This window comes from Trichogramma pretiosum, unplaced genomic scaffold (genome assembly GCF_000599845.2).
Source record: "Trichogramma pretiosum strain Unisexual culture from Peru unplaced genomic scaffold, Tpre_2.0 scaffold51, whole genome shotgun sequence".
In the NCBI taxonomy this organism is placed as follows: domain Eukaryota; kingdom Metazoa; phylum Arthropoda; class Insecta; order Hymenoptera; family Trichogrammatidae; genus Trichogramma; species Trichogramma pretiosum.
Window position 1 is genome coordinate 892,474 of NW_019641226.1, and position 11,897 is coordinate 904,370.

Consider the following 11,897-nt stretch of genomic DNA (forward strand, 5'->3'; position numbering starts at 1 on the left):
TTTTATCTTGATTCGTTTTATTTATTATAATTCAAAGCGCTTTTATACATAATAAATGTTATTTGATACTTTTAAATTTGTTTTTTTTTTCTACTGAAGAAAAATAATAATAAAGAAAATGTTAACATACGATAATCACGGAAATTACGCTGCGTGTAACAGTACTTTTGACTAGGAAAAAAACACACAAAATGATTCTGTATCGTTCGTTGTTCTCTACACAACATTCGTCTCAACTATCCTGAGTTTACATGCAACGACAATTAATTTGTTGCCAGTCAAATGACATTACCTTCCGTATAACATTTCGCATTCAGTAGTCTTTTTGCTGTGGCATTACATGCTCGCGAGCAGTGATTTTTTCGGGCAAATAAAATTTTTCGTGCATCTGACGAGAAGACCATTTTTTAATGCAGGTAAATATTCTCGCATCAATCATTATTTTTCGCGCCAGCAGGTGTACTAAACAGTATGAAAAATTTTATTAGATCATAGGATGCAGTTATGGCCATTGGCAAACTTCGGAAGTCCATTTGGCTTACGTAACGTAAATAATTTTAATTCGAGCATGTTCGTGTAAAGTAGAAAAATAAGCTCTGAAAATTATACACATAACATCGTCGTTCAGTGCTAAAAAGCGCCTTGTAAGTGAAACTAAAAGTTTGCAAAAGTTGGCTCGATCATGAGCGCGCGTGTTTGTTTGTGATACACCAGTTGCAGCGAGATCGAGGAAAAGCATCGGGACAGCTACGATGTTGTTGATGAAGAGCACGATTGGCCGGATCGGCGATGACTTGCGTCAGAAAAAGCTCATACCGCTCAAACTCTTGTTTTTTTTCAATTCAGCCTGTAAGTCTCGTTACGTGCTTCATTAAATTTGCCTGTACAATATACAAATCTATATTCGAAATTGTCGACAGCGATGACGATTTTTTATCCGTACATGACTCTACACATGCGAGAGTTGGGAATCAACCTCGAGGAGATAGCTGTGATGAATGGATTGACCCCGCTATCGACGATCATCCTACCACCGATCGCTGGCCTGATCGCCGATCGGATCGGCAACTTCAAAGTAAGTCCCCGGCGGCCCACGCCTAGACAATTTTACCTTTTCCAATTGTCGATTATTTAGATCCTGCTGTCGAGCATTTCTGCTTTTGCTGGCGCGGCGTCGTTGCTGCTGTTGCTCGTGCCAGTTGGCCGAGTCACTATGCAGCACCCGGACAGCGTCGTTCTCAACGTCAACTGTTCGCACGAGCTGATTCTGGGCATGAATCAGGTCCAATCGTGTGACTCGAAACGCGACGTCAGGTCCAATTTTACGCTCCAGAGTTGTGGGTAATTATCGCGTCGATCTGAAATCGCGAGCGCAAATTGAATTCAACCGGTGAAATCTGCTTTGTACAGGTACTCGTGCCCGATGTACCATTACAACGACAGCGAAATTCAAGCAGCTTCCATGTCGAGCAATTACGTGCTCAGCGTTTGGGACTCGGATAATTCGACCAATTTCTCTTACGAATTCAATATCCTCGATGAGCATATGTCAAAAGTAACGAGCTAAAATTTATAATAATGATTAATTTTATTTCGTACGTCGATGCACAATAGCGCGTAATCGTGTGTATTTCACTCAGAGCGGCAAGCTGCTCGGCGACGTGCGAGAGCACAAGCAGATGAGAAACGAGGAATTTTTCAAAAGCACCATTCGAAGATTGACCAAACATACTCTTTACTTTCCTTCCGACAAATCCGAGCTTTTCGTTTTCAAGTGCAAAAATACGACCGATTGTTCATATCAGTCTCAGGTACATACGCGCAAGTATAGCGAATCAGAAGTCGCACGACTGAAACGTAAAGTTTTGAAAAAATATAATCGTGCATTTTTTCGCAGGTAGAAACTCAAGACTCGGCTCGGCTGATTCAGGAGCTTAATCTGAGATTACTCGGTGGCTCGTCTTACGACAGGAAGGAGCTTTATCAACGCTACGTGCTCAATGCGAGCTCTTCGTCGTCCGCTACCTGCGCAGCCGACCAAGAGATATTGGCCAGCGTTCAAATAAATTTAGAGGCCAATCGGTCACTGACGAGTCAAAATTGCGCTCGAACTTGCATCCTCACGGCGCCTAGGCGGGATTTTTGCAAGAATTTAGAAGTTACGATCGAATTCAATCCAAGTTTGACTTTCTGGTCGTATCTGTCGATAAAAATTATCATACGTAAGATTCGATCAATTGCTATTCAAATACGAACTATAACAGCGGCTGTAAATAGCAAAACTCGGCAGGTATCCTCGGAGGCTTGTCGTTCGCCATGTTCAAAGGGGCCGTCATGGCCATCATACGAGAGGAGAAGGCCGACTACGGCCTGCAGCGGGTCTACGGCAGCATAGGGGGTGTCATAATGGCCCCGCTCTCGGGCCTGCTCATCGACTACGCCAGTGACGGCAAAGGATACACCGATTTCCGGTATGCAGCGTATGAATTTACCGACTCTCGCGATACGCTCGTGGGTCGGTTGAGCTAATTTTGAATTTAATCGCAGGCCCGCCATCTGCCTGTACGCGGCCTGCAGAACTACCATGTCCGCGGTGAAGCTCCTGCTGAATCTGGAATTCAAAGCACCGGCCAAAAACGTCATCAAGGACGTGTCCGCAGTTTTGAAAAATCCGGAACTCGTCGTTCTACTGATCGTCTGTTTGATCAAGGGTACGCTGCAACACTTTGTCTCTCGGACAGCTCCTCTCCCATCAAATACAAATTAATATGTGTATCGATTGCGCAGGGGCGACGTTCGGTTCGATCGAGTCCTACCTGTTCTGGCTGCTGCAGGACTTGGGCGCTCCTCGCTCCCTCATGGGTATGGGCATAACCGTGGGTGGCGTCGTCGGCATCCCCTTGCTCATCATGTCCGGCCCGATAATCGACAAAATCGGCCACCCCAACGTTATCGTTATCGGCCTCATTTTCTACGCTGTTCGACTCATCGGTATGATCGCACGCGCATCTGTTGCAAAATTAAGAAAATACGTCAAAGTCCAAGTTCTTGTATTTATGCGTCTTTTTTGTCACTCGACAGGATACTCCATGATCTACAATCCATGGTACAGTCTGATTTTCGAGGTGTTTGAGTCGGTCACGGTTTCGGTGAGCTTCACAGCTGCGGTTGTGTACATCGCTCTTTTGTCAACAGCCTCGACCGAGAGCTCCGTCCAGGGCATACTTGGGGCCCTTTACTTCGGCATCGGTCGGTTCAGCAAATCACGATCTTAATTGACTCGGATGATTTATCCGAGTAATCGATTAATCCGCGTTTTTGTTTTTGTTTTACAGGCAAGAGCATAGGAAATTTTGTGGGTGGTCTGTTGATCGACGCCATTGGCATCCGTCCGACTTTTCAGATATTTGCCGCTGTCACACTTCTCACGGCTGTTTTGTATTTTCTGTACTTCTTACTCTTTCTGTCGGGCAAATTTAAGAAAGCTCGATCGAACAAAGATGTTGGCGAAACTGTAACGGAGATTCGAGCGGTCGAAAACGGCATTAAAGGATTGAAATGCGACGTCTCGAATAATCACACGAATCTCAACGATCTTAATGTGCGCGAGGATGCTAACGAGAGAAACGATGTAATTAAAATGTCAAGAATAGAAAAACGTGACTGAAAAAATGATCGATTCATCATTAATTATCTATACAACTCGAATTAATCACAAAAACTATTAATTACAGTTTGTAAAAAAATGTCATCTTCTCTCGTCCACTTGACACAGCCGTATGTCATCGAGTGTATCGATTGATTAGCTCATCGTCGAATACGCGAATCGTCATTATCGATTACTTGGTTTTCACTTTCATGGTGCCGTAACTCGGCCATTGATCGCTTGATACGGAATCAAGGCTCGTGATATTCGATGGAATTGCGATACGAGCCGAAGATTTTTGTATCGCGTATTTAGAGCGATAATAATAGATTGATTTTTTTTTTTATATTTGCGCATAGTTCGAGGCTGCAGAAGTAAATCAGCATGTTGCACCATAATGGGATCCATGGAAACAATAAAGCAGTTTTTTTTATTCGTTCTCACAGTAGCCCGAGGCAGCTGCGAGCGAACTTCAAAAAGGCAGCCAATTGTCTCGAGAGTTTCACTTTTTTACAGTAAAGACTCGTTCAATAACGCGAAATGATGAATATGAGGCCAATCGCGAGGATGCGCACCGACATTTATTGCGTCGATGGGTGTTATTTTATTAATTTACTTGGAAAAATGTCTTGAGGATAATTGCAGTCGGTTATAAGATCTCTTTGTTGCAACGTTTCAAGCGCAGTCCGTAGCTCTGCGTACGCGACACCGCGATAATCAGTGCATAATTTACAGCTGAGAATTTACAGCGTAAACAAGAATCCTCAGGCCGATCGAAGAAATTGGGACACGCGGCTAATAAAACAACAAGGATCAATTTCACGTAATCTCGGATACACGTACAATTATTTATCTTAAGCGCAGAACGAGATATGATCGATGACTCGCCAGCCATGTACGATCATTCGGAGTCGATGGGGGATAGGATCGGCCTAGGTCAATTGGCGAGCAAATAAAACGTGCCAAACCGACGCGATGATGTCATTGCTTGGCCTCGGCGAAGGTCCGATTGTGAGTTACTTCCTGGACTCGGATCGACTACCGGCCTGCGTAGGTATGTGCCGCGAAACAAAAGTTTGTAAACAATGAGCCGCGAGAGCAATTAGCGCACCTGCCCACGGTGTTACGCTCGTCGATCGGCACGGGCCTCATGAAAAATTCGTTGCGCAATTCGTGCCAACGCACCCGATTCGTGTGGCTGGGCGAATAAAGTGCGTCTCATAGGATCTTCTGAAGTAGTTCTTGCAGTACAATAATGAGATGGATAAGAAGTAGTCGTGCGTCGGGGATCGCGGCTCGTGCTCTGCACCGCCGAGCTAGCGTTGAACGAGCCTATATGCCGCTCGCGAAGCGATGCTATTCAGTCGCTAGTCCGACACCGATCGGTGCGCAATTGCATCTCTCTCATAGAGAGGCCGCCTGTCCAGTGCCGACCTCTGTGCCTATGTGTGCGTGAGTGTGCAGTGCCGCGCAAATTCGATCGTCCAAATTTCCAGTGCAGCCAGCTCGTTTAAGCTGAATCGAGTTATTAGCACGTAGGTATAATAATAGAGTCAGTTGCATCTGCGACTTTTTTTGAAGGATCGCAGCGAGGAAAATAGAAAATAGAATCGACGCGTTATACGGCCGATATGAATCGTTTACCGATACTCAGCTCGCAGGTAACGTATACTCGGCTGATTTTTCGTACAGAGCTCGAGTCGCTGCACGTCATAAGTAGAAGACGTTTAGACTAGGCGAATTATGCTCAATTCCGGTCAGTACTGCAGGCCAGTGCGACTAGTAATAGCTATACAGATAGACGTCCAAGAGCGTGTATCGTCGCTGCTGCTGCTGCTGGTCGTCGCGATCGCACACAAAGCCCGCACGGCTCGGAAGACGGCAGCTCGTCGTCTTTTCAGACGAACCGTCGCATTCACTCCCCCGATTATTCTATCACGCTGGCTGCAAACGTGCGCATTAGCGAGAGGATAACTTTGTGTTACGTGTGGCCAAGCGATGCGCAGCGCGTATAGCTCGAGCGAGCACTGCAATTTCGCTGCTCTCTTACGCGCAGAGGCACGCACAACCTGCGCACTTGACCTAATAATCATTTCTCGACTTTGTTTCCATCGCTCGCTAGTACGGATCCCCGAGCCCGGCGCAACCCAATTCGTTTTGTCGAGCTGCAGCCAGCTGCGCACACAAATAATGTCACAAGAAGCTATCGACGATAAATTCAAACGATCATTTTTTTCCCCGTCCACGAGGCTCGCTCGCAACGCGATATCGCGTTATGATACGCCAACGACTGCAGCCGAACGCGGATCGCTACAAGACATTGTGACGAAATTTTAGTCCACGTGCAGTGTCGCGCGGGCACACACACACACACAAAGTATTACGGCACGATTCGCCGAGTTTTATCTCCGCGTCTTACGTGTCGGCGTAGATACGTCGCGCTTCGTTGATTCGCTTTTCCTCCCGCGCGCGCGCGCCCGTACATTGCTGCGGACTCTGTATAGCTGCAGTCTGCGCGCGAGCCTCGACGATCGTCTATAGTTTCGCAGCAAGAGGGCAATTATCCATTAGGCCTGATTAAGCCGAGCCATCGCCGACGACGTCCTATGAGCTACATATATTGTTTGTCTACTTTGGACTAAAAAGTCGACGCGGTGCGTGCTCGTAACGTAGTATACGGTCACGGGAGGATTATTTGCTCGCGAATTGGCGCTTCGAAGTCACAAGTAGCGTAGGATGGACGAAAAATCGGCTGCGAGTACTCCGAGTCATTTAGCGACTCCTCGTCTCTCGACGCGAGAGTACACACACGATCGAAACTGCTTCGATATGGTCGCGTAATTATACAGCCGCGGCTCTCGCAGGATTGCACAATTTTTCAATCTAATGACGACCTTTCAAAGTATATATACTATATACCTACACGTGCTACACTGTAAAAAGTATTCTCTCGCGCCGCAATTACCGATTGTCTCTTTCTCAATTCTATGCATTGTACGCGTATACTCTCCCATTAATGCCGCACTTTTGAAATTATTCTTCATTACTCGGCCGTAGATGGAAAAAATATGTTACAAATCCATCCTTGCATTATGCACATGTAAAAAAGAAACTCATTTTTTATGAATCGCTTGTATACGTGAGTTTCTTTCATCGTTCCTGTTTTTTTTTTCAGTATGCAAAATGTGCATTTTTCCACGCAATACAACAGTCGATTCGATTCTGCTCTTCGTGAAAACTGGATTTTAATTTCTCATCGTAAACGTCTTGTACAGTATTTCGGAGGAGAAAAAATATTTCTCGCAAAATTATTAATACACTCGCAAAGACGGCGCACGGCGCAATCGGCGTAATATTAGCAAAAGCAGCGCGTGGATAAGCATAAGCGCACGTAAAAGCCGATGTAAGCCGATCGGCTCGTTTCTCGATTACGATCCTGCATATACATTATGCTCGGCACATGTAACAGCTAGGCATGCCGTAGCGCACCGCCAGCCGCGTGTTTAGCGTACATGCCTCGCAGAAGAAAAAATCCCGCCAATAATACTATTGTGGGGAATTTTTCGCAAACAATCGCGAGGAGAAGAGGAGATACATGCGCGTTTAATTTTCCAAGGTCAGGCGTGCGCGAATTCGTCAATTTGAAACAATTGTATAGACAGCGAGACGAGATAGGAGACGATTTTCCCGCGTTTTCTATTCGACACTTTGCTCAGTATACGAACTCAAGACCGTGGACTTATCAGTAGATTATCTTTTCGCTAAATTTTACACACATTTTTTACGCTTTTGTAGCCATGTCAATGTTAATTATCGTAGTTTTGGCCGAGCACGAGCTTTAAAAATTACAATTAACAAATTGCGTCCAGAAGTTGAGTACTTTTTTTTACAGCTCGTAAAACACACTCCTGAAATTATGCACGAAAATGAGGGAGTTGCGCAACTCGAGAGCTACACGAGTAATTGAATTTTATGGAGTAAATTAGCTCTCCGTGTAGCCGAGCAAAAGACTCGACGCTCATTGTACTGGTGAATTACGACGATCAGCTGGCGCTTAGCAAATACGAGAATGCGTGTCCAATACCGAAAGAAGCTCGGTATGCTCGATCGATCGATTTCAATGTCAAGTGTAGACTTGCCGTTAGATATCGGTCATTGGCGATGCATTAGCATGCGCTGAGCGCATCTTCTCTCTTTCACCTGCGGTTCTCCTCGTGCGTGCTCTCGTCGCGGCTGATGTGCGATGAATCAGGGTCGCGACCTTATAATCAATTTTTGTTTTCGTTATCAAGGATGCGCAGATTTTCCTTTCAGCCGATCGTACACCTCGCGCAAAATATGCAATGACCTGCATTCGAGCCAATGTTATGCGTACATCGGCGAATCGAGTCGGCGTCGTATTTTTACAACAAACGAATAGCTGCCTGGCTGCAGCGCGTAAACAATGGATTACGACGAACGATCGGCATCGCATACCGAAAGTTTCCACGCGATCGTTGCAGCGCGCCGCAGCCTACACTCGACAAAACGCCTCGAGAGCTAAAGCAAAGTGTGCATTTTAATTTTCTTGCTTCAGAATTGGGCTCCCGGTGGGGCGAGCTTTTCAGCTGCTGCAGGATGACTCGGTGCGGATAATAATTGGCCGCCGCTGATTTTCAACCGATTTCGCCGAGCAGGCACACGCGCAGTATCAACGCAGCATGACGATGCTCAAGGGTTTTTTTCGCCGGATCGGCAAGGATCTGCGCCAGAAGAAGCTCATTCCGCTCAAGCTAATATTTTTCGTCAACACTTCGAGTAAGTCGAGAGCACAATAGTAGTAGTCGGTAATGAAAAAAAAAATCGAAAAATGTCTCGGCACGCGTGACCGTTGTTGTATATTGCAGCGCTTTACATACTCTACCCGTACCTGACGCTGCATATGCGCGAGCTCGGCATAAGCGTCGAGGAGACGGCGATAATGAGCGCGATAACTCCGTTCGTGGCGATAATCATGCCGCCGGTGGCCGGTCTGGTGGCCGATCGCATTGGCAACTTCAAGGTACGCATCCGAATACATCCGATATCCCGAATCCCATACCGTACATCGATATAATCATTGGCAATGGTGCTGCGCGCAGTTGCTGCTGTCGCTGTTCTCGGCGTTCGGCGGCGCCGCGTCTCTGCTGCTGCTGCTCGTGCCCATCGGCAGGATAACGATGCAGTTCCCCGAGAGCGTCGTGCTGAGCGCCCGCTGCCAACAAGGAGCAGCAGGCGGCGGCGAGCTCGTTTACGCCATGAGTCAGAATCATCCGTGCGATTCCAAACAAGATGCCAAGCTCGTCGAGCTCGAGTTGCAAAGCTGCGGGTATAAACATTGCGCACTTGGTTACTTCGTTCGTGCATAATTCGCTCTCGTTGCCGTTCGCGAGCTCACACTTTGCGCATTTTTCCCGCTGCAGATACGCCTGTCCGATGAGCACGAGCCGGTACAATCACTCGGAAATACAAGAGGCCATCATGTCGACCAACTACAGGTTCAATGTCTGGGATCCGAACGAGTCGACCAACTCGTCCTACGACTTTGAGATTTCCGACAGCGACATGCCTCACGTAAGCCTTTCATTTGGCATCCATCGAATGGACCAAAATTCATTCGCTACTGATTATTTCACGATAGAAAATGAAAATCATCGACGATGGACGAGAGAGCCGAAAGCTGCAGAACATCGAGTTTTACCAAGTGGCCATCAGACAGCTGTCGAAAAATACCCTCTTCTTTCCGGCCAACAATCCCCGGCTGGTCGATTTTCACTGTAGCGGCGCGGACGAGGCTCGAGGGAGGATTTGCCGCTTCAAACCCGACTTATCCCCGGTGAGAAATCGCTTTCGGACCCTCTCGGGTCACGGTGCCGAGTATTTTCAAGTTGACGCGCGCTTTTGTAGAGTTCACGCTCGGAGAAGGAGAGCCGAATCTTTCCAACGTACCTGAAAGCTCTGGAGGTGTCGGGCTCCGACAAAGAGGACTCGCTACGACGCTACCGGTCAAACTCGTCCTCGAGCTGTCCGGCGAGCGACGAGAGAACGAGGGTCGAGGTCGATCTGGCCAGCAGCGGCGAGTCCATCGCTTCCGACGAGTGCACTCGCAGCTGCATCTTCACGGCGCCCCGGGCGGAGCTCTGCACGAACGCCAAGATCACCGTGGAGTACAACACGAGCCTGACGTTCTGGGCATACCTCGCGATCCGCGTGTTCATGGGCGTGATCGGGGGCACGTCGTTCGCCATGTTCGAGGGCGCCGTGATCGCCATACTGCGCGAGCAGAAGGCCGACTACGGCCTGCAGCGGATCTACGGCAGCATCGGCGGCATGATCTCGTCGCCGCTCTCGGGCCTGCTGATCGACTACGCGAGCGAGGGCAAGGGCTACACGGACTTCCGGCCGGCCTTCTACCTCTACGCGACCCTCAAGATATTCACGGCCTTCGTCAAGCTGCTCATCAATCTGGAGTTCAAGGCGCCGGCGACCAACGTCGTCAAAGACGTCATCGCCGTCCTCAAGAACGTCGAGATCGTGGCTCTGCTCGTCGCTTCCTTCGTTCTTGGTACGAAATATTTTAGGCTTTACGTTCTGTGACTCATTTGGCACTTTTGCATTGCGATGCGCAGGTACGGCTTGGGGCTTCATCGAGTCTTTCCTCTTCTGGCTGCTGCAAGATCTGGGCGCTTCGAGGTCCCTCATGGGTATAACCATCACGGTGGGCGGGATCGCCGGTATACCTTTGCTCGTACTCTCCGGGCCCATAATCGACAAAATCGGACATGCCAACGTACTCTTTATTGGATTCGTTTTCTACGCTATCAGGCTAGTAGGTGAGTATATCGCGCGGTATAAACAGAGGCCGCACAATTTCGGGACCATAGAGCAGACGCATTCATCGATTCCAACGCTCTTCTTCTTACAGGTTACTCTTTGATATACGACCCATGGCTGTGTCTTATATTCGAGGCTTTGGAGTCGGTCACCTCGTCGTTGAGTTTTACCGCAGCTGTGACATATGCTGCCAAACTGTCGACGACAACGACCGACAGCTCCATTCAGGGCTTACTCGGAGGCCTCTACTACGGAGTTGGTGCGTTAATTATTCTAACATCGTTAAACCACTTAATATTAATCATTGTGATTTGAACCTCTAGGCAAAGGTGCTGGCAGTCTAGTGGGCGGATACTTGATCAAATTCTACGGTACGCGGCCAACCTATCAGATATTTTCCGTCGTCACGCTGTTCACCGGTTTCCTCTACCTCTTCTTCAATCTCACGTATTTGGCCAAAAGACCGCAAGTCGAAGGCAACGAAATCGTCAAAAAGGAGCCGAAAGTCACGACGAAGGAGACTGCCGTGCAGAAGGATTCGACGACGCCTCACCTCAAGGAGCTGGAGAACACACCGTATCTGGTGGACGACATCGAAGCCATGAATAATGCCAAAAATCTCGATATAGTCGAAGCCGTTAATAATCAAGACGAAGACGACGAAGTAGAAGAGCAGCGACGAGAAGTGGACAACGAAATGAGACACAGAAACTTGGGCCTCGGTAAGGTTAACATGGCTTTCGAAGCCGATAACGATACAGCCAAGCACAAGAAAATAAGTGAAGTGTAGCCACTGTGACTGCGGCTCCGTAGCTGTTTTTTTTTCAATTATAATATTTGTTCACTCTCCGAAACAACTTTTTTTCCAAGCAAGTGCGTTGGTGAGCTAATTTCACAGTTATTTTTCCTCATTACCTTCGATCGTTTTACGCCCTATGATAATTGTAAATATATACTTAATTTAAAATAAATCTGTAGTACATTTAAGTGCATAATTGTAAATCGTTCCTATTGCAATCAATGTAACTGAAGCAGTTGTTGTATGAGTCGAGCGAAGGATATCATGTTCATTGTTTTTTTTTTTTTTTGCGAATTATTCGAACGCATATACGATTGTAATAATATCTTTTAATAAAATACACGTTATTTGATAAAATTTTAATCGGGGTGCAGTCAATGAGTAATTTGCACATTTCCGACGCCGGTAAGGTAGAAAGCTCGCTCGCTGCCTTTCGAGCTGGGGCTGATTATTGATCGCGGTTAATTATTATATAAGCTGCATCGTTACACGCATCGGCCAATCGAAGCGAGCAATTCGATAAAATAAAATAACCAATTATCAAGTTCTCTCGGCCGATTCTATATCGAATATTTTCGAGCACGCACAAGTGGCGTCAAT

At 47.2% G+C, this 11,897-nt stretch overlaps 2 protein-coding genes across 3 annotated transcripts; both read left to right on the forward strand.

Annotated features, from left to right (window-relative positions):
* Positions 1 to 331: 331 nt before the first annotated feature.
* On the forward strand, positions 332 to 3,667 carry LOC106660262. Its single transcript, XM_014383193.1, has 12 exons — positions 332 to 416; positions 489 to 849; positions 921 to 1,075; positions 1,136 to 1,341; positions 1,411 to 1,555; positions 1,641 to 1,811; positions 1,898 to 2,222; positions 2,291 to 2,471; positions 2,548 to 2,711; positions 2,788 to 2,991; positions 3,082 to 3,249; positions 3,336 to 3,667. The coding sequence occupies exons 2-12, from the start codon at positions 753 to 755 to the stop codon at positions 3,665 to 3,667; spliced, it is 2,148 nt and encodes a 715-aa protein (XP_014238679.1). The 5' UTR covers positions 332 to 416; positions 489 to 752.
* A 1,363-nt stretch (positions 3,668 to 5,030) lies between these two features.
* On the forward strand, positions 5,031 to 11,587 carry LOC106660449 (major facilitator superfamily domain-containing protein 6-like). 2 transcript variants are annotated; one of them, XM_014383417.2, is made up of 10 exons: positions 5,031 to 5,181; positions 8,223 to 8,443; positions 8,533 to 8,687; positions 8,767 to 8,993; positions 9,088 to 9,238; positions 9,306 to 9,500; positions 9,572 to 10,229; positions 10,294 to 10,497; positions 10,590 to 10,757; positions 10,822 to 11,587. In XM_014383417.2, the coding sequence occupies exons 2-10, from the start codon at positions 8,347 to 8,349 to the stop codon at positions 11,286 to 11,288; spliced, it is 2,322 nt and encodes a 773-aa protein (XP_014238903.1). In that variant the 5' UTR covers positions 5,031 to 5,181; positions 8,223 to 8,346; the 3' UTR covers positions 11,289 to 11,587. The 2 variants fall into 2 exon arrangements, with proteins under 2 accessions (XP_014238903.1, XP_014238904.1); XM_014383418.2 differs by having other exon boundaries at positions 5,165 to 5,185.
* Positions 11,588 to 11,897: the final 310 nt, after the last annotated feature.

What these genes read in the sequence shown, in the direction of transcription:
- LOC106660262 (XM_014383193.1), top strand. Translation starts at nt 753, where the DNA reads ATGTTGTTGATGAAGAGCACGATTGGCCGGATCGGCGATGACTTGCGT. An exon ending in TTTACGCTCCAGAGTTGTGG is followed by an intron (nt 1,342 to 1,410) that starts GTAATTATCGCG and finishes TGCTTTGTACAG; the next exon opens with GTACTCGTGCCCGATGTACC. An exon ending in TCGATGAGCATATGTCAAAA is followed by an intron (nt 1,556 to 1,640) that starts GTAACGAGCTAA and finishes TATTTCACTCAG; the next exon opens with AGCGGCAAGCTGCTCGGCGA.
- LOC106660449 (XM_014383417.2), top strand. Translation starts at nt 8,347, where the DNA reads ATGACGATGCTCAAGGGTTTTTTTCGCCGGATCGGCAAGGATCTGCGC. An exon ending in ATCGCATTGGCAACTTCAAG is followed by an intron (nt 8,688 to 8,766) that starts GTACGCATCCGA and finishes TGCTGCGCGCAG; the next exon opens with TTGCTGCTGTCGCTGTTCTC. An exon ending in CTCGAGTTGCAAAGCTGCGG is followed by an intron (nt 8,994 to 9,087) that starts GTATAAACATTG and finishes TTCCCGCTGCAG; the next exon opens with ATACGCCTGTCCGATGAGCA.